Below are 18,104 nucleotides of genomic sequence, written 5' to 3'. Positions count from 1 at the left end.
CACCTGGACAAAGCGCCACATAGACAGGAACGACGCATGAAAATCGAGCGTTAGAAGCTCGATTTAGGGGCCGAAAATCGAGTCTTTGAAACTCAAGTTGCTAAAAATATATATAGTTTGTAAACGGACCCTATTAACTAAATAGTTAGATTTTGATGGGTAATTACCCATTTTCGCCTCTTTTTAATATTTTGACAGAAAGAGGATTATTTATTTATAATAATTGTAGTTCTTTTTTTTTCTTTTCTTTTTTTGAGAATCATTGGAGTTCATATTTAGAGTCCCTGTAGCATAAGATTCCATACATGGTTATAATTATTACTACTATAATCAACATACTAACATGGTTATTAATTTATTATTGAACAAGACTTAGGTACAGTACTTAAGTGTTGTTCCTTAGATTCTTTTTTTAAGATTCTGTCATGTAGATTTTTTCTCATGGAATGGAAGTGTATTTTTTGGTTAAATAGCCACATGACTAAATCTTAAAATGAGAACATAAGAAACAACATTTAAGGTACTGTATCTAAATTTTGTCGTTTATTATTATACTCAAAAGGTGAGTAGGTATAATGTATCATATCATATGTTAGAGTCCGGCATTATTGTATGTCAAGCTCAGGTATATACAAGACAAGTTGATGTAGTTTTACATTCAGCAAAAAGATAATAATAATAATAATGTATTCTATTATTTTTTTTAAAAAAAATGTAGTCTTACTCAAAATATAATGTAGACAAGTTGATGTAGTTTCTTTTTCTTTTTCTTTTTTTCTTTTTTTTTTTTTTTTTTGAGAGGCAAGTTGATGTAGTTTTACACTTGGACGACTATAACGAGGAATTTACTAAGCTTTTGGGAGGTTACGGTGGCTTCCAGCATGGTATTGGGTTTCGCATTAGGCCTACTTAGTGTTTATCTTACCATGCCCGCATTTGGGTTGTGTATCATTTTTTAGATGGGATTTTGATAAGGTTAGTGTAGGATGGGTAAGATTTGAGTACAGAATAGGGCCCATGGGATGGAAGGGCCCACCCACACCTAAGTCCTAACCCAATACACGGATGAGAATTCGAGGAAGGACGAAGAGGCCGACTCCCTGAGGAGCCCAATGAGTGAGCCTATCTTGGGAAGTGTTAAGCAGGCCACTTGCGCCAAATGACAAGATACCGAGGAAGACAGTAGAGATGTGCAAGTAAAGAAGGAAAATATCTAGGTAAAGTAGTCATCACCTCCGCATTCAATGTACTGCACCAATTCAATTGGCCGCATTAATGAATGAATGACCCTTAAATAGTAATCTTATAGCTCACAACACACTCTACCACCTCCAACAAAGCCCTGATGGGACAAGCATCTAAAGGAAGGCCCTTGGCTGTACAAGTAGAGGGCTAGGATGCAATTCGATTGACTATATAAGGAAAGGAAACCCCACCAAATGGGGAGACAAAAAATTGAAAGGGAATATATAAACTGTGTAGCACGATCCTGTATTTGAGACTTGAACTTTATATGAACATTTGCTCCTCCGCCAGATCCAAGGAAGTGTTATTCCCAAATTTAGTTTCTCTTTTTACGATTCATTCAGCTTTTTCTCCACTAACCTAGCAACTGGACCATAAAAGTGCATTAAAATTGATCTCGGAAGCCCATACTTTAACAAATTAATTGTTTTGAGCCTTCTAAAACTAACTCTACTATTCTAAGTGGGCTTAGCCTGTTTTGGGCTCTTACAGTTAGCGCATATAGATCTAATTTGGTTTTTTTTTTTATGAGGGCTATATAAGGTTTTACATATAGGGTCCAACTTGTGTCCAGTGAAAGTTTTCACTAGACACGTTGGATCTTGGACACGTGTCCAAATCTTGCCGTGTCCAGTGAAAATTTTCACTGGACACAAGCCTTGCCCTTACATATAGAGGTTATAGATTTAAAGAAAAAATAAAATCTCCTTGATTTGTAAAGCGGCTGTGGTTAAAATCTATGTCTAAGAAGGGAAAAGCAATTGGTTCATACAAAACAAAATAAGGGGTTTAGTTACGTACTTGAATTTATTGCAATACTTTTACATGTTCATTGCAGATCTAGCGCGTTAACTTATATGGGTTATTTTAGGATTGTTAACATCAGTCTAATGATTAGTTTGTGGCTTACCAGGGAGTCCTTGGGCTGCCTCTACTCTCGGTCTAAGTGGGAGAATGAAGATAAAAACAAGGTTTAATGAAATATATACTTGAAGGTTAGTCCTTGGTTGGTGGTGATTTTAGGGTCTGGAAGTGGAGATGAGTTTTGGTTGGTGGGATCTCACGTTGTATTTTTTATATCTGACATGGCAATATAGTTTGCAGCTAATGTGGCATGAAAATTAATTTTTTATTGTTTTATTTAACGCATTAGCTTTTTTCATTCAAAAAATAACATTAGGGACTAAATCGACATGACGTTGAAAATGTTAAACACCAAATTGACACAATTGAAAAGTTAAGGACCTAATTAAAATATAATATAAAGAATAGAGATCAATTTTGTAATTTACTCTAAATTTTATTTCAGGTTTAACATTTCACCCAAATGATTTGGAGAAAAATTATTACTGTGTCATTCAATGGAGGAAAACTAAGATTTGACAAATGAGGTATATACGAAGATTACTTAGGACTTAGGTTTATAAATTAATCGTATATAAAAATGGTAGCGGAAAATGCTAGGTGCAACCTAGTAGGTTGGAAGCTAGTGAACAAAACTTGCACTTTGATCAATATTTTTAGCTATGCATTAAATTCCCATTTCAAAATTTTCTTTTTTTGGATCAAATCTAAGGACCAAGGTGGTTCATTGCAATCCACACGAAAGTTAGGCAAACGATTGATCAAGCGTGCACATGTATCTTTCATGGGCTTGGGCATGCCCATGCTTGTGCAATGGTCGTGCATGTCTTTCATTGCATTTATTAAAAGAAAATATCTCCTGAGCAATCCATGTTACAACATTGCAAATTGATAAAAACAAAATTTTAGAATAAATTAAGGGTCTGAAAAGGGCTTCTAAACTTAAATTGATGTCTACCAAGGAATAAAAAAGACTGCGTGACAACACTTGTATTATGTATACCTTAGAAATGGCTCCGGCATGCATAAAAAAACCTCCTGAATGAAACGAGTTTCTTTTCTAGCTGAGTGACAAGGAACTTTGTCTGGCTCTTCTAGTCTTGCCGGGATGCTCATATCTGCAAATGCATTTGGAAAGACAATGAAAACAGAAGTGTTAGTCCTAAGAGTCATTCTAAGTCCTTCCAGTTGGTAATTCTTTATTAATCTGCGCCACTGAGTGTTTTATTTTTCATGTGCTAATGGGGTTGAGCATAAGCTAGCAACCAAGTACTTAATCTCAAGCCTGTAGTGCATAATATCAACCATAGGGATGATTGGCCAGAGCACCAATATTAGAGTTATCAAGCTAAGATAACCGAAAATGACTATTAGCAAGCATCTGATCTGATTCAAATATGATTAAAAGCCAGGTCAAGGATCTTGGCTTTAAAGACTTTAATCAAGGATTTCTTTACAGAACCGCAACTCAAGATTACAACATGAACTTAGTCGTAGACTAAGACATTCAGTAGACCACATTTGAGTAGTAAAATGCCCCATGGGCATATCTAAGAAGAAATATCTGTCAATATTTGACAACAAATAAGTATCATTAGCCAAGATCAGCATCTAGATCTAATCTCCAGCAAGTATGCCTCAAAATAGATGAAGAGACGTCTTAAGCTTGTTTTGTCTCCATTTAGGAAGCTCGTAGAAAGCTCTTTTTGTCATTCCAAATTTGTCTTGAAAATCTTCATCAGATAAATATGCCTAAAGCCACCAGAAAGGGCAGATCTATTTAGTTACAAGAGTAAAAAGAGAGTGATAGTATGGAATTTAAAAGCAATGTGTTCAAACTACACAATAACTAAATGAAGTTTCAGTTGCATTCAATGTCAATTAGTAATAATAAGCTTGAAGTGCAGAAGGCTAACATTCCTTCACTGAGAGAGAGAGAGAAGGGAAGGGGGGGGGGGGGGAGGAAAATAATGGAAGTGATGAAGTTGATTATCATGGAAAAAGAAACTAGTTTATCCCAAGGTTTTGAGTCTGGGGTTTGACATGTTTTCAATTTCAGATCCAGTTATTGCAATGTATAGAGAACTATTAATAGATCATGGAAGAAGTAGGCCTGGACTTTCTGTAATAAAAAAAGGGAGTTAATCAAATTGATGTGCCATTAAAAATAACAACTAATAAAATAATTGCAAAGATAATTATTTTAAGAGGCTAGGGCCAATATTCAAGTGGAAATTTACAACACAACTTTAGCACAGGCTTCTCTGTATCTGTTAGAAGGGAAATGGGTATGTACCTCTCTTTTGGTTACATCTATGCCTGCTACAGGGTCACTAGAAATCACACTCAATTGTTCATAAGGGTATATTAACAAGTTTACACAATCCCCGCTTCCATCAGCCTGAATAAAACCTGCACTCTGAGAAAATGACCTTGGTTCTGCTGCTGGAGAACCTGCAGATACCGACGATTCATCTACCACAGAGAGGGAGAGAGCTTAGTAACGTTACCAAAAGAAGACAAACATGAGGTGATTGATAAAACATGAAAGGAAAGTCGGAGAAACTATTTATTGTAAGAAACTAAGAATACTTTAATAAGAAGCCAGGCACTGCATTCCCATGTAGCAGGCATACACAAGATCTTACTCTGATATTCAGTGACTTAAATTCTAACTCAAGACTAATAGACAGAGAACAGTTCAAACGGATAACTGAACCCAAAATATACAGAGAAATTTTTTGATAGTACAATGGGAAAGGGAGGCTTTGAACCGTGTTTCTCCTAATGAAGGAGAGAAGGTTATGCCAGTGAGCTACACAGCTCCTGGCGAGAACTATTAAACCAGTCATACTTATCTATGTCCAATTCAATGGAGTACTAATTATTGGGCAGATAAAATCATCCAATTAAATCAAATTTGGAAAAGCCAATCCTCATCATAGGACCCTTTGCCCATAGTTGTGTTACCATGTAATTAATAGGCAGTTGAGTGCAGAGAACTATATTTCAGTGGTCTGTATCTATCCATGAACAAAATTAAGAATCCTCTGTTACCTGCACTACCATGAGGAGATCCTGAAAAGAGCTTTCTGACAATTGGAGTTGGGCTAGAAAACAGCTGATTGGTAGAGGACTTCGAATTTGAGCCTGAAACACTTGATGCAGGAGATCCACTTCTTCCCAGACCATTGGAAATGACAGACTTGCTCCTCAAACCATTTGGTGTAGTCTCCCTGGAGTATGCCTTCCATGAGTTTCTAGTAGGTACCTGAATACTCAAGTGAAGAGTGAGTAGAATAAACCTAGAGTTGCAGTTAGAGAGGGACAGAAGTATTATCAATCAAAAATATTAAATTATTGAAAGAAATCTAAGCTTACTAATTTTTTAAATATGAAGAAAAATAAATAAAGTTCTTGAAAATAAATCGCTGAAACAAGATTGCTGTTCTTATTTAGTTACATATTCAAAGAACTCCCGCAAAGGTATCATCTTCTTGATGCAGAGGAGTGCTTGATTGTCAATGACAGTATGCCGCTATAACTTAATACATCAGAAGAACTTGGCCCACCCTCGAAGGTAATATAGCTCTTACCTTGATCACCCAAAGCTAAAAATTAATCCAGTTGGTGCATTAAAGATCTTGAGCATTTGTGGTATAAGAGCACTTATCAGACTGTAGTTTTTATTGAGTTTCAATAGGGCAACCCAAGCATATAATACCTGAATAGACAGTTGTGATACTTGATATTGGCATTCAAAAGGATCAGAAATTTTTCCACTCCTAAAAAGCATAACTGTGTACCATGTTTAATAAGAGCATTCATCGGCTGTAAGTACATGTTACTGCAATTATTAAATCAGTGCATGTAACGTCACTCAACAAAGTCATGCACTAGGCTCTTCACTGCATCAGGCTATATGTTTCAATAACAGAAGCCAGACTATAATGCCCATCAATGACATGATGACTATATCACAGAGATGGGTGACATTCTATGCACTTTGGTGATATAATATAATGAGGATACAAACGAAAGAAACTCATCTTCAAATGGATAAAACCAGGCTAATTGAAAACATGAGAACAAAAAAGCATGTCATATCAAAATATTGAAGCCTTCAGTGGATTCACTCACTTCTAAATTATGTGGTTTTCCCTTCAGAATAGCAAGCTTTCGCTCAAATGAGTTTCCATGCATCTGCAAGGCAGCAATTCAGTTGAAACTGTTAAATAAACCCAAAATTTTTATCAGCTTGCTAACAGAAATCAAGGACATGATCATAAATATCCTCCTTTATTCTACATGAACTTGGGACTTGACAAGACATGTCAGGTTCCAGCATATTTAGTTCTAAAATAATCCTCACATTCAGATCTAAAACCATCCAAAAGGTTTGTCAGGTTCAAGTTTTCATTCTTCAATTCTTTAGGTATAACAAAGTGTCTATTAACACAGCTTGCCTAAAATTGGTAGGAAAGAAAAGGTATTATGACTTTCTAGAAGATTAGGAATTTATTCTCTCTTTTATTGCTAAACATGATTGTTGTATACATTTGTCGTGCATTAAAATTAAAAATAATAAAAAAATAAATAAAAAGCATGTCCAAACATTTCAAACTCATGCATATGTAATATGCAATCTGACTAAAGTAACTTGTGAAATTATCCCACTACTTAATGAAAGTAAGTGCCAAGATATATCCCTATAACTCACTAGGGGATCTTACATTTGCCTTTGAGGGGTCCCATTCAAAGAAACGAGTGAAAAATGGTGGCTCATGCCCTTCTGTAACAATGTAGATAGGAGTCTCCAAAGATAGGCCTTCAACGAGAACATCCATCTCAAGAAATTTCTGCCAGTTCCGAGTGAGAAAGTAAGAATAATGAGAACCCAGATAGAAATGAAATGTCAAAGCATCAATAGCTATGTAACCATAGGACTAGAATGTTAATGAACATATAATATAGCCATATGTGATACCTAATTTCCTCGTATACTAAATGCTTCACATCATTATAGGCATACTGTTTGAAGCAATTTATAGGGCCTGGATTGATATAGAAGCGGATTTGGAGAATACATATTTAATTCGGGCATCATTGATATATACTACTAAAATGATAACCTTCAGAATTGGGAAAATAATATTTAAAGAGTGGAAGTGAAAATTTTACCAGGCCTAGAGTAAGAGCTTGTTGCTTTGATCCAACATTTGAGTGGCATCCAATCCAAACATATATCTCTCTATGGCAGTCCAGTACAAGCACGTCTTCAGTAGTTAAATCATCCTGTGAAAAATTGTATATCTCTTTCACCTGTAAAAGTTTTTGGCCACACTAAAAAAATCATTTCATGAACAGAACTGAAAGATTATTTCCTGACTTCATAAAACTAAATGAGAGCGATTGTCTAAACCAGTTCATAATCCATATACATCATTAATAACAAATATATAGCCCAGATCCTGAACCAGATTTTAGAATTTTTAGTTTCAAATTTATACCAGGATGAAACGACATAAAATACTAGCTTGATTCACAAAATAAGAATAGGGATAACAATTTAAACCCTAGCTTGATTCACAAAAGTCCATTGGGGAGATCAAAATGGGTTTTGTTGATGTCTTATTGACTGGGTTTGATCCATCCTTCATATGGATCTTTCAGGTAAACTTTTAGAATTTCTTTGCTGCTCTGAATCAGATATGTGACATTGATTATTTTTTCTTTTTCTTATCTCAGATGTGCTTTTGTTACCCTGTGTGGTTGGGTAGCACCCATTAATAAATCTTTTTGTAATCTACAAAGAAAAAAGATGTAATAATATAGAATGTTGAGTGTACCTTGAAATCACCTGAAATGGGAAATCCCAACCAAGTAGCAAAGGAACCAGAACCCACCATTAGACACATTTTTACAGCCGAGATAATTCCGAACCAAGGAAGAGCCACATTATCTCTTGACATAGGTATTTTGCCTACCTTCAGTGGTGTTCAATGTAAACAAATGTGGATCTTCTACGCATTGCTTCATCTCTTTTGCCTTTGGATACTCTGCTTTCCCACCAAGTGCATTCCAGAAAATATCAGGTTCGCTTCCTTCCCTCACTGATATGGGTTGCAATGTTGGCTGCAAATGATATCAAGAGAAATAATGTTTTGACAACAATACTTATGAGTAAATTCCATGAAAAGAGGGAAAAAAAAAAATCAATCTTTAGGGTGGTCATGTGACAACTTTTCTTTAACAGCCTACTAAAGCCAAGTGCCAAATTACAATCATTCCATTTCTTTTTCTTGATCCTGATTTGCAATTTTAATTCAGATAAAGATTCCAATATCATGTCCAAGAGCAAAATATGCCATTACATACATTTATCAGTTCCAGCATTCCGTCAAGAAGATCATGGTCTCTGGTCGAAGAGAGACTCCCAATCCAAGTGAAGATAAATGTTTCAGTTTGCAGAATGTAACAATAGGATGAGTTCAGAGAGCTTGAAACCTGCAAAAGTTTTGTTCCATAGTGAATAGATACTCAATTCAACGGGGCATATGCAGTTCTGGTAATAAACCACCAATAACAAAGATACAAACTTACAGTAAATGCTCATGCCATCATAATTCCAGAAAATGAAGATGTGCAAACTGTATAACATATGATGTTTGTATTAAAGACATTAACGTAATAATTTAGAGCTAGGACACTTTCAAGGGTTTTTTGTGTCAGAGGCAGATATGACACTTTCAAAAAAGTGACATCATGAAATAAATTGCAAAGTGAGTGTCATCACCCATAAGGCTGTTTCACACTGAATGTCACTACCTTGAGGGAGAGATATTAAAATGCCATTATTAGATAGATTGCACAACTCAAACAAGAGAGATCAAAGGTGTCATTATTAGATAGATTAATTGATCAAGCATTTTTTTTAATCAAACTCACTAGATCAACTTCGATAGCTTGCATGTTCTGTGGACTTGTTCCTTGAACTCGAAAAAGAGCTGTCTTGATTCCATCATAAGTTTCATCAGTGATACCTTTTTCTGCTATAAATTTCTTGTATCTTTTACTCATACCCCCCTTTAAGAAAAGAAACAATGGAATAATCAGACAATTATACTTAAACACTAGAGTAGCTTTTATTTTTAAATGAAATAAAATAAAATAAAAAACTATCTTTGAATTAAAAAGTGAGGAATGAACCTTGAAAATGATCAATGTCTGGAAAATCAAGAAAAATTGGATTGGCTCCTTGTCCTCCACAGCTTGAGCCTGAACTCAAAACGTGTGAGCTAAATTAGAGGAATCTTTGTCCGAGTAATGCAGGAAAGTCCAGAAGTCAATAAATTTATGCAGGACAAGGAGATGGTGTTATAAACTTATAAACAAGGTAGCATCATCAAGGAGACATTAGTAATACTTGCAGATATTATATTTTAGGTGTAGCATCAGGTCATCCACTTAATAAGCTACTAGTATCATAGTTGTATAGGTGATTCAACAGACCATGCACACAAGGCTGCAAAATAGAACTAACCAAAACTGGATCCCCTTTGGTTGAATCAACAATTGCAGTCATATGGGATATGGCATCCCTTCTATCTTCCTGCAAGCATACAAAGAAACAATATTATTTAAAAGTTAATATAAGAGTTATAAGAAACTAAATAACCAGTATGTTATATAGATTTACCAACAAAAATGACAGGAAATAAAGTGCTAAGTCTTTAAAGTCCGAGCAAGAAATATAGCTTGCAAATTAAATAGGAAATGTTTGCAAGGGAAACAGGAGCTCTTCTCTTTATTTTCATTTCAGTATAAATAAATGACTGTAGAGTTATATATGTTACACCAGTCATAACAGAAAAGCTTCAGTTGAAGAAAAAACACCTAGGCATAGATGATACACCATGCTTACCATTACACTCCTGCGACCAATCCAGGCATAAAATAGATTCTCATCTCTTTCATTTCCAGGATATGTAAACTGCACTACATAGCAATCCCCACTGTAAAATTTTGTCTGCTCTGGAACTGGAAGAAGGGATAGCTCATCAGCATTCACCCGCCAAACCTAAAACGTTAAGATTGCATCAACACAAACCATAGGATCGCATGTGCTGACATCCATAACTCAAAAGAGAAAACAATTTTTAGTGAGAATCTACTTTTAATGTGCCTCTGCAATTAATAAAAGGCTCGCAGTCCTCTTCAGGAAGTTCTTTCACTTCATAACCCTGTTGCTTGAATATTGCTGGAAAGAATAAATGAAGACTATAAGTATTAGTACAACAATGCTACTACTTGTACTACCTTTTTTGGTCAATAAAAATTTGTTGCAACTTGACAGAAGGTAACCTGCTACTTTCTCTCGACCTTCTTCATATAGCTTGGGCTCCACCTTTTGAGGCCAATTATCAAAGTATGACCTAAATATGTTACTTTCTAATCCTTCAGTTAAAAAGGTTAAATGGGTCCCAGTTGACCTGCCCTGAGTTCTGAGGAAATCCTGTGAAAGAGTAATCAGTGATCACTAATCAGTTAGGGGATAACATCCTCAAGAATACATGTGGGCAAGCACAGTCAGTTAAGTCCACTGAAAAAGGCAGCCTTCCAAGTGTACATGATACGTTTCCCATGTACCAAAGGCATTCCTTAAGAATGCAAATGATAGTGATTAGAATGATTTATAATCACATTTATGTTTGTGTTGCTCTAGAGGAACATATCAAGATATGGTGATATGTCTAATACGCCTTGTTTTGTTGGAAATAAGGCTTTGATGTCATTTTTGTACTAGTAAACTTGCCTTCAAACTTTTAAATTGGTTTCTAGATCAATATCACCATTAATTATATGATATGCCCATAATGTCTGAAAAGACAATAGTAACAAATGACATACTCTAGAGAAGAAATATGGTTAGACAAAATCCCAGTGAGGGCCAATTAACAGTCCTGCGTCTCTCTTTTGAACTTAAATTTCTAAGTTAAAAGTTTTTCTTTTTTCTTTTTTCTTTCTTTTTTATGTTTTTATTTGCAGTGGAGTTAAAAGATCATAGATTATTTCCTAATTTTTTAATCATTAACATGTAACCAGTGGATGACTACTTGAGCATGTGTGTCAAATATGCTGCATGCTAGTGTAAAAAAAGTGTTAATAATGTGGCTTGAATTTCAGTGTGGGTGCCCAATGCACATGGGTTTGCACCATATGTAATCATGGCCCTTGTTATGTCAGTCAGTGCATAACCGAATTTGACTTGAATTTCAGCTAGAATTACTTATCCATGTACAGACGCAATTACCAAGCCAATTGTATGCCCACACATATATATATTGGTCCATGCTTGATTTATTGGAGACACAGCTATTGGATTTTCACGCCAAGTTTAGAAAATTATAAATTTTTGTATTGTAATCTCGAATTTTCAGGGCGTATTTGGGATTGGGGTTTTATATGAGTCATGTATGCCACTATTCTAATCTCGTAATTTTCTTAACAAAACTTTCTCATCAATGTCATCCGTGGACATAGGCCTAACCCCGAACCATGTAAACCTTGTGTGTCTTAATGTAATTATTTGTTATTTTTCTATTTCTATTTCACATAAACCCGCTATAATTAACTACATCCACGACAAATTAGTATCAGAGCTTTCACTATCTCAACATATAGTAACTTCTCTTTAGAAAATAACAATACTTATGTGTAATCCAAAGTCCAAACCATTTCACAGGTAGATCACATAAATTCAGATCACACTTAATGTCAAACTACTAGACATAGTTGTTTGTAGTTATGAAAATTTTAAAAATTAATGCACCTACTTATCAAAAAGAGGAAAATAAAATAAAATCATAATGGTATATATGGAAAAAAATTTATCTAAGATTGGCAACATGTAATTAGTTTGGCCATGTGACTGTATCGAAAGCTATGCCATGGTCTAATCATGGGCTTTTGAATCATTTTCAAATAAATGTATCATTCACCCTTTTTATCAGTTTTCCCCCCTCACCATGCATACACTTCTCAACAACTCAATGATTTTCTTTCCTGAGTGAGTTCTCAGAGGGGCAAGGGACAGAGAGGAAATGTAATTCTTACTTCTGTTGCTGAGATTGATGTCTTCCGCTCTGAAATCAATGTTTGTCTTCCCATCCAAACAAAAATCTCAGTACCACAATCCAACATATAGCACTTGTCTGTCTCAAGGATTTTCTTATTCAATGAATCAGTTCCAGTTTGACATAGCTTGCCCTGTGTAGTTATCCTGTTGATAAAGAACACCTTAAAGTAATACTCAGGGACATGCCACTACATTTGAAAGAAATAAAGAGAACAAACACAAGTTGCTATCATATGGAATCTAAAATAAAAAAAAATTGCTGAGTCAATGATGATATAGGCAAGCCAATCAGTCTGAAATAAGTGCAATTTAAATATCAGAAATTCATGGGCATTTTGTATACCTTTCTTTTTTCAGTATAGGTATATAAATTACATTGGATTACTAATATGAATACTTCAGTTACGCTCATTTGGATTACTAAGAAAACTCACTGGGTTTTCAAATGCAGACCAAAAGAGATTGAAATAGCATTATTGAATCCTGGATGGTTAAGGCAAACACACCAGAATAGTTTCACAGATGGAGTGTCAGATTGTTTCTGAACAGAAGAAGGTGAGTCCCGAGGAATGGGAGCAAAACCACCAAATAAACTCCAGAATTCACCCACATCAGAATCACCAACAAACTTTCCATCCTCTGCAGCATTTGAACGATTAGCAGTTGGAATATCTTTTCCTTCAGAGGAGGAGGAGGAGGAGGGGGGGGGGGGGGAGGAGATTGTGGGGACAACAACAAAAAATATTAACAGATACCAACCTATAGTTGCCACCTCACACTTTCCACCATGATTATTCTCTTTAATATACTGGACAACCTCCAAAGCTTTGGCTCTTTCTTGTATGCTAGAGTTGCACCCACTGAAGAGGAAAATTTTTGATGCAGTGTCAAGTATGAATACATCATTGTGGTTCAATGATGACCGAGAGAATGGTACCTGCAAACATGCATAGCATTGAGACCATACTCAAAACAATTTCCAAGAAATAAAGAACAAAGATGACAGCATTTTTGTTAAGAAAATAAAATTGTAAATAAAATAATGTCAGATCAAGAACTCATGATTTGGATTTGTTCTTTATAGAAACTGACTAATGCTACTTAACTAAATCGGCATGCATCATGTGACACAAAGAAACCACCATTCAGTTAGCCATACAGTAACAATTACCAATAAATACATTACATAGAACAATTAAACAGTGATATAGAGTATCATAATTTAAGGATTTAGTTATTAATTAGTTGACCTTGAAAATTATTTGGCCCTTTTAAGTAACAGTTGGCTCTTTCACAGAAATGAAATCACAAATAATCATTCATTATGCTTCAAATGAGGCTTACTTCTTTAATATGAACAACATGGTCTCCCTTGCATGTTAACAAGCTAAATTTGTATGTTTCACCATTTAAGTGCCCTTGATGTGAAGAATATAATCCTTCAACAGGTATAATACAAGGTTTGAAGTATGACAAAAACTTTCCAGTTTCTAGGCCTTGAAGCTCCCTATATTGGACAGTGCAGGACCCTAGAGCAGCATCTAGTTCAAGTGCCTTGTCTGATGCGAAGGCCGAGTCCACCTGCCAATACAATATTCAACAATAAACACAGGAGAATTATATAAATTATCATATCAAATGCATTATCCAAATTCTATGTACAGTTACTACCTTTGAATATATTACAAAATATAAATGATGTACGTGAAAATGATCTGTACCAAAACTAGGCCATTTACTAGGCAGATCTTTCACTCCCCCATTGTTGCTCTCCTTCCCCTATTATTTCTAAAATCGGGAACAAGACTGATGGATAACTAAATTTGTGATCATCAACCAACATATTTTTTAACTTAGTAAATTTTTTAATGCTAATCCTGGGTTCAGTGGATTAATATGTCCCATCAACCAACATCTGCACTCATTGCCGGTTCTCTGCCTCAATAGCAACTAGCAAGAAGTTTTGATAGCAATATTGCGCTTTACCAAGTGCATGGATAAAAGGAAATGATGATGAGAAATACCTTGTTTGTATCATTTCCCAGCCAGTAATGGATGTCATGCTGCGCAGGGCCAGTTTTGGGGAGAACTGTCTGACTCAGACAATGAACAAGTAAAAAGATCAAGTTCATTGCATACAAAAGGAACAAAAAGAATAGACTCATAGAGTTGTGCCGCCACTAAAGTTACAATATCCTGAAAATAAATTCCATCATTACTGGAATATAATTGAAGACAGAGGAAGTAATTTCTGGGAGATAAACTTGAATCTCCAATTGCCAGGTGAAAGATCCAGTGTGTGAAGTTATTAAAGTGTTCTGATTTAGGGATTCCACCGTTCAGACAGAGACATTGTTGATGATATAGCTAGACTTACTAAAAGGTGACTCAAGTCTCAACTGTGCAGTCATTTTTCATATGATGGCTTCAAAAATATCCACAGGGAAATGAAATGGACAAAACCTGCAAGTTGCAACAACTTACTTTCAAAACTATATATGCATTTCCAGTATAGAATTTTCCATGCGAAGATTTTGGGACAGGAACCAATCGAAGGTTCTCAATGCACCAGATTTCTAAACCACTAAGATAAAAAGTTAAGGATACAGAAATAAACTTGAATGATGGAACATGATGTAAAACCAGATGGTGAAGCATATTTCCAGCCCAGGAATGTATATGCATGTCTAATTGTCCATTCAAGAATTCTACAAGTAAGACTTGCCCACTTAGAATTCACAACAATAATCGATTGTCCAATCTTTAATCAGTAACAATTTTAGTTTATTAGATACTGACAACAACCTAACTTTTTAAATTTATTTCATTAATTATTTCAACATAAAATGCTTAGTGAACACAATTACTATGGCATTGCCCAATTTTCTTATTATACTGCTCAATTAAACATTTGTTAACTGAATCGGTATCTGCATTGATTAGGAAGACAAAGTGCCTAACTCTGATAGCAGAGGAAGTCCTTTACAAACTTGCCGAAGCTAAAACAGAAAAGTATTAGTTGGCCTATCTTGTAAGGTGAGAAAACATATGATGCTGTGTTGCACAATACAAAAACTCTTATATGAAGGAGCATTATCATAATCTTTTCATGAACTGTGCTACAAAGAAATGTCAGAATAGAAATTTTTTATAAGGATACGCCTTTGATCCTGCTCCCTCAAATGCTGAATCTGTATCTTTCCTGTGGAGAGACATTGTCTCTCATGGCCTTAGCACTCCACACACAACCACAGAAAGTGGAAACTTGCAATTCAGATCTGCATTGCAGGCATTGAGTTTCATTTATGAAAATGCCATGATAAGGTTCATCTTTATACAGCAATAATACTTGTGAGTGAAACGTTGATGTTTTCCATATATGATGAAATTGTAAATTTGTAATAGGAGATTTAAGACATCCTAGTGAAAGGTAATAAGCTAATGTGTCTCATATCGCAATTAAGTTAGGTCTATTTATATGATTCATTTATTCATCCTTGTACAACAATAATCAGAGAAAAATATCTTATAAAAGATGCTGATATTTTGCCCAAGCTTAATACAATTGTGCTGCCATAGTAATATAGTTAGAAGAAAATTTTAGTCATTGTAGGGAAATAAGATCTTCGTATCATTTGAAATAAGTCTCTATGTTAATTATAAAATACAAGGATCAAGAATTTAAATGACTTTTCTTTTGATTATTTTGGTGATGGAAACAATCCATTGAGATGGATCTATTTCTAGTTTATAAAAATGTTATCTTGCTAGTGTTAGTGTGTGTTGATATACATTATTGGCTGACTTCCAAAAGCTTTTCGTTTCAATGGTCTTTAACATGGTATCACAGCCAAGTTGTAAATGGCAACTGACAAGATTGGAAAATGTAGAAATCTATATTAATGTATTTATAATATTGGGCAATTTGCTGCCCTTGGGGCCATGGGCATGAGCATAAACTGCTTAGCCTGTCAGAAATGAAGGCCCTAGATTACCCGGCAACTAGTTCTAGTGATTAAAGTCAGTGCCCATAGGTTTTACTAACTAGAGGCAAGTCCAAAGGGCTCTTTCTCATTTTTAGAAAATTTTCTGACATTATCAAAATAATAATAATAATAATAATAATAATAATAATATTATTATTATTATTATTATTATTATTATTATTATTATTTGGAAATTTGCATACCAACCTCTTCCAAATGGCTCTTTTTAATTTTTTTCTTTTTTTCTTATTCTTGTAAATATAGTACTTTTCTTTCCCATTTACAAAAATCTTTGAGCATAAAGAAGTTGTTATATTGAATCACTGAGTGCAAGTTAAGCAACTCAGAATTATGCCTACATATTCATAGAGGCAAGTTATAAAAACAGGCAGAGAGCAAATATCCCAGCATGGAAATAGTAGCTTATAGGGCCTATACAGGAGCTCCATAAGAACTTCCGTATATACGAACGCAATTAAAGTAGGGATTAGAGAACCCCAGCATTGCTCACACCAAAGTTTCCAACAATCTGTTGAATCATGTGGATGTGGGTGCCAAAATAAATAACACTAACAGTTCATAGTTTCCTTTTTATATTTTGGGCAAGTAAAATTAGAGCTTCAAATTGTAAATGCTGCAAGTCTGATCAAATTCTATATAAACTAAAAACAAAACAAAAAACAAAAAAACAAAAACAAGAAGCATAGTTCAGTTAGCGAATCTTACCTATATCCTCTGTAATGATCAAGGTTACAGTCCAAATTGTATTGGTTGGTCCTATAGAGAGAGAATGATCAAAACTGGGATATACCCATTTCTGTTGTCCAATGAAAGATCAAATATGTTTGGGAAAATAAATGAGAAAAGGAAGGCAGGGGAAATTGTACAGTAGTTGAGGAAGTGCAGAAGTGAAAATGTTAGTTGCCGAAAGTGAATGAAAAAGAAAGGGAGGCATTGCTTAACTTTATCGTCCAGCTAATTAGTTGGACCCACCAAGCACAAGCTTTTTGATGTTCCTGTTTGTGTATTTTGTGGCAAGAGATTCTGCCATGTGAGATAGAGCTGCTCTAGAACCCAAATAAATCCACAACTTTTGTCACAAGTCTTCTGCTTCACAAAGTGTGATTAGGTGTACATTATTTTTCACGACACATCCTGCCCTCACAGTTGGAAAAGTTGGGAAAAAATTTTGTAAATTTGTATGCGCTTTGTGCTACTAAAATTTCCCGCTCCTTGGATTTTTTGTTTTTGAAGAACCCGCTCCTTGGATTTGGACTTTCCTCAAACGAAACTAGTGAACGATTTGGATTATTCTTTTAGTTTTTGCGATAATTTTTCCTTTTTTAGTTGTCCAAAGAAGCTACAGGATTTATGTAGCCTTTTTTTGGAAAAATTTTATTATTATTTTATTTGTATGAGATTTAAAAATAAATAAATTGATTTTTAAAATACTATTTTAAATATTCAACTTTCAAATTTTGCACTGAAATTATATTTTCACAAAACACAGCTCGTCTGATAGCAAAATTTAAGTATTATTTTCAATTTTTAGTGTTGTAGAAATTCATGTTTAAGTGTTATAAAAATAAGTGTCAGAAGTATTATTGTTATAAATGCTAAAAATTGTTGTTTAAAAGCAAGTACCAAACAGATTTTTGTGTAAAATGTGTTTATAGTAACCCTTTATTTGTTTTGATAGAAAAGTGAAGATAATTTTCTCCATTTTCTTGTATTTAGAACTTTCATTATTTAACTTGGCCTGGATAAAGTTGTTTTCCACTAAATTTTTATGGATAATAACTCTATCTTATGCGAAGCTAAATAAGGAAAACAATTCAATTCTATCTCACACGAAACTAAATAAAATAAGT

At 34.6% G+C, this 18,104-nt stretch overlaps 1 protein-coding gene across 2 annotated transcripts; it reads right to left on the bottom strand.

Moving 5' to 3' along the window:
• Window positions 1-3,458: 3,458 nt before the first annotated feature.
• Window positions 3,459-17,184, bottom strand: LOC115989509 (villin-1). 2 transcript variants are annotated; one of them, XM_031113206.1, is made up of 23 exons: window positions 16,960-17,184; window positions 15,408-15,525; window positions 14,732-14,831; window positions 14,272-14,340; window positions 13,592-13,828; window positions 13,007-13,184; window positions 12,682-12,886; window positions 12,226-12,391; window positions 10,474-10,624; window positions 10,284-10,369; window positions 10,034-10,189; window positions 9,653-9,721; window positions 9,319-9,387; window positions 9,058-9,195; window positions 8,488-8,616; window positions 8,097-8,244; window positions 7,959-7,969; window positions 7,291-7,431; window positions 6,843-6,968; window positions 6,250-6,312; window positions 5,167-5,380; window positions 4,406-4,584; window positions 3,459-3,861 (listed from the first exon to the last, which is right to left on the bottom strand). In XM_031113206.1, the coding sequence occupies exons 2-23, from the start codon at window positions 15,461-15,463 to the stop codon at window positions 3,748-3,750; spliced, it is 2,805 nt and encodes a 934-aa protein (XP_030969066.1). In that variant the 5' UTR covers window positions 15,464-15,525; window positions 16,960-17,184; the 3' UTR covers window positions 3,459-3,747. The 2 variants fall into 2 exon arrangements, with proteins under 2 accessions (XP_030969066.1, XP_030969070.1); XM_031113210.1 differs by having other exon boundaries at window positions 12,754-12,886.
• Between the last annotated feature and the right edge of the window lie 920 nt (window positions 17,185-18,104).

This window comes from Quercus lobata, chromosome 1, assembly GCF_001633185.2.
Source record: "Quercus lobata isolate SW786 chromosome 1, ValleyOak3.0 Primary Assembly, whole genome shotgun sequence".
Classification (NCBI taxonomy): domain Eukaryota; kingdom Viridiplantae; phylum Streptophyta; class Magnoliopsida; order Fagales; family Fagaceae; genus Quercus; species Quercus lobata.
Note: the sequence above shows the minus strand (reverse complement) of the source record. Positions and strands in the feature narration are given on the sequence as shown.

Excerpts from the sequence above, each read along its gene's own strand:
- LOC115989509 (XM_031113206.1), bottom strand. The coding sequence starts at position 15,463 with ATGTCTCTCCACAGGAAAGATACAGATTCAGCATTTGAGGGAGCAGGA. Across the intron at positions 10,370-10,473 it reads AGGTCGAGAGAAAGTAGCAG|CAATATTCAAGCAACAGGGT; the intron begins GTTACCTTCTGT and ends TATTCTTTCCAG. Across the intron at positions 6,969-7,290 it reads AAGCTCTTACTCTAGGCCTG|AAATTTCTTGAGATGGATGT; the intron begins GTAAAATTTTCA and ends CGGAACTGGCAG.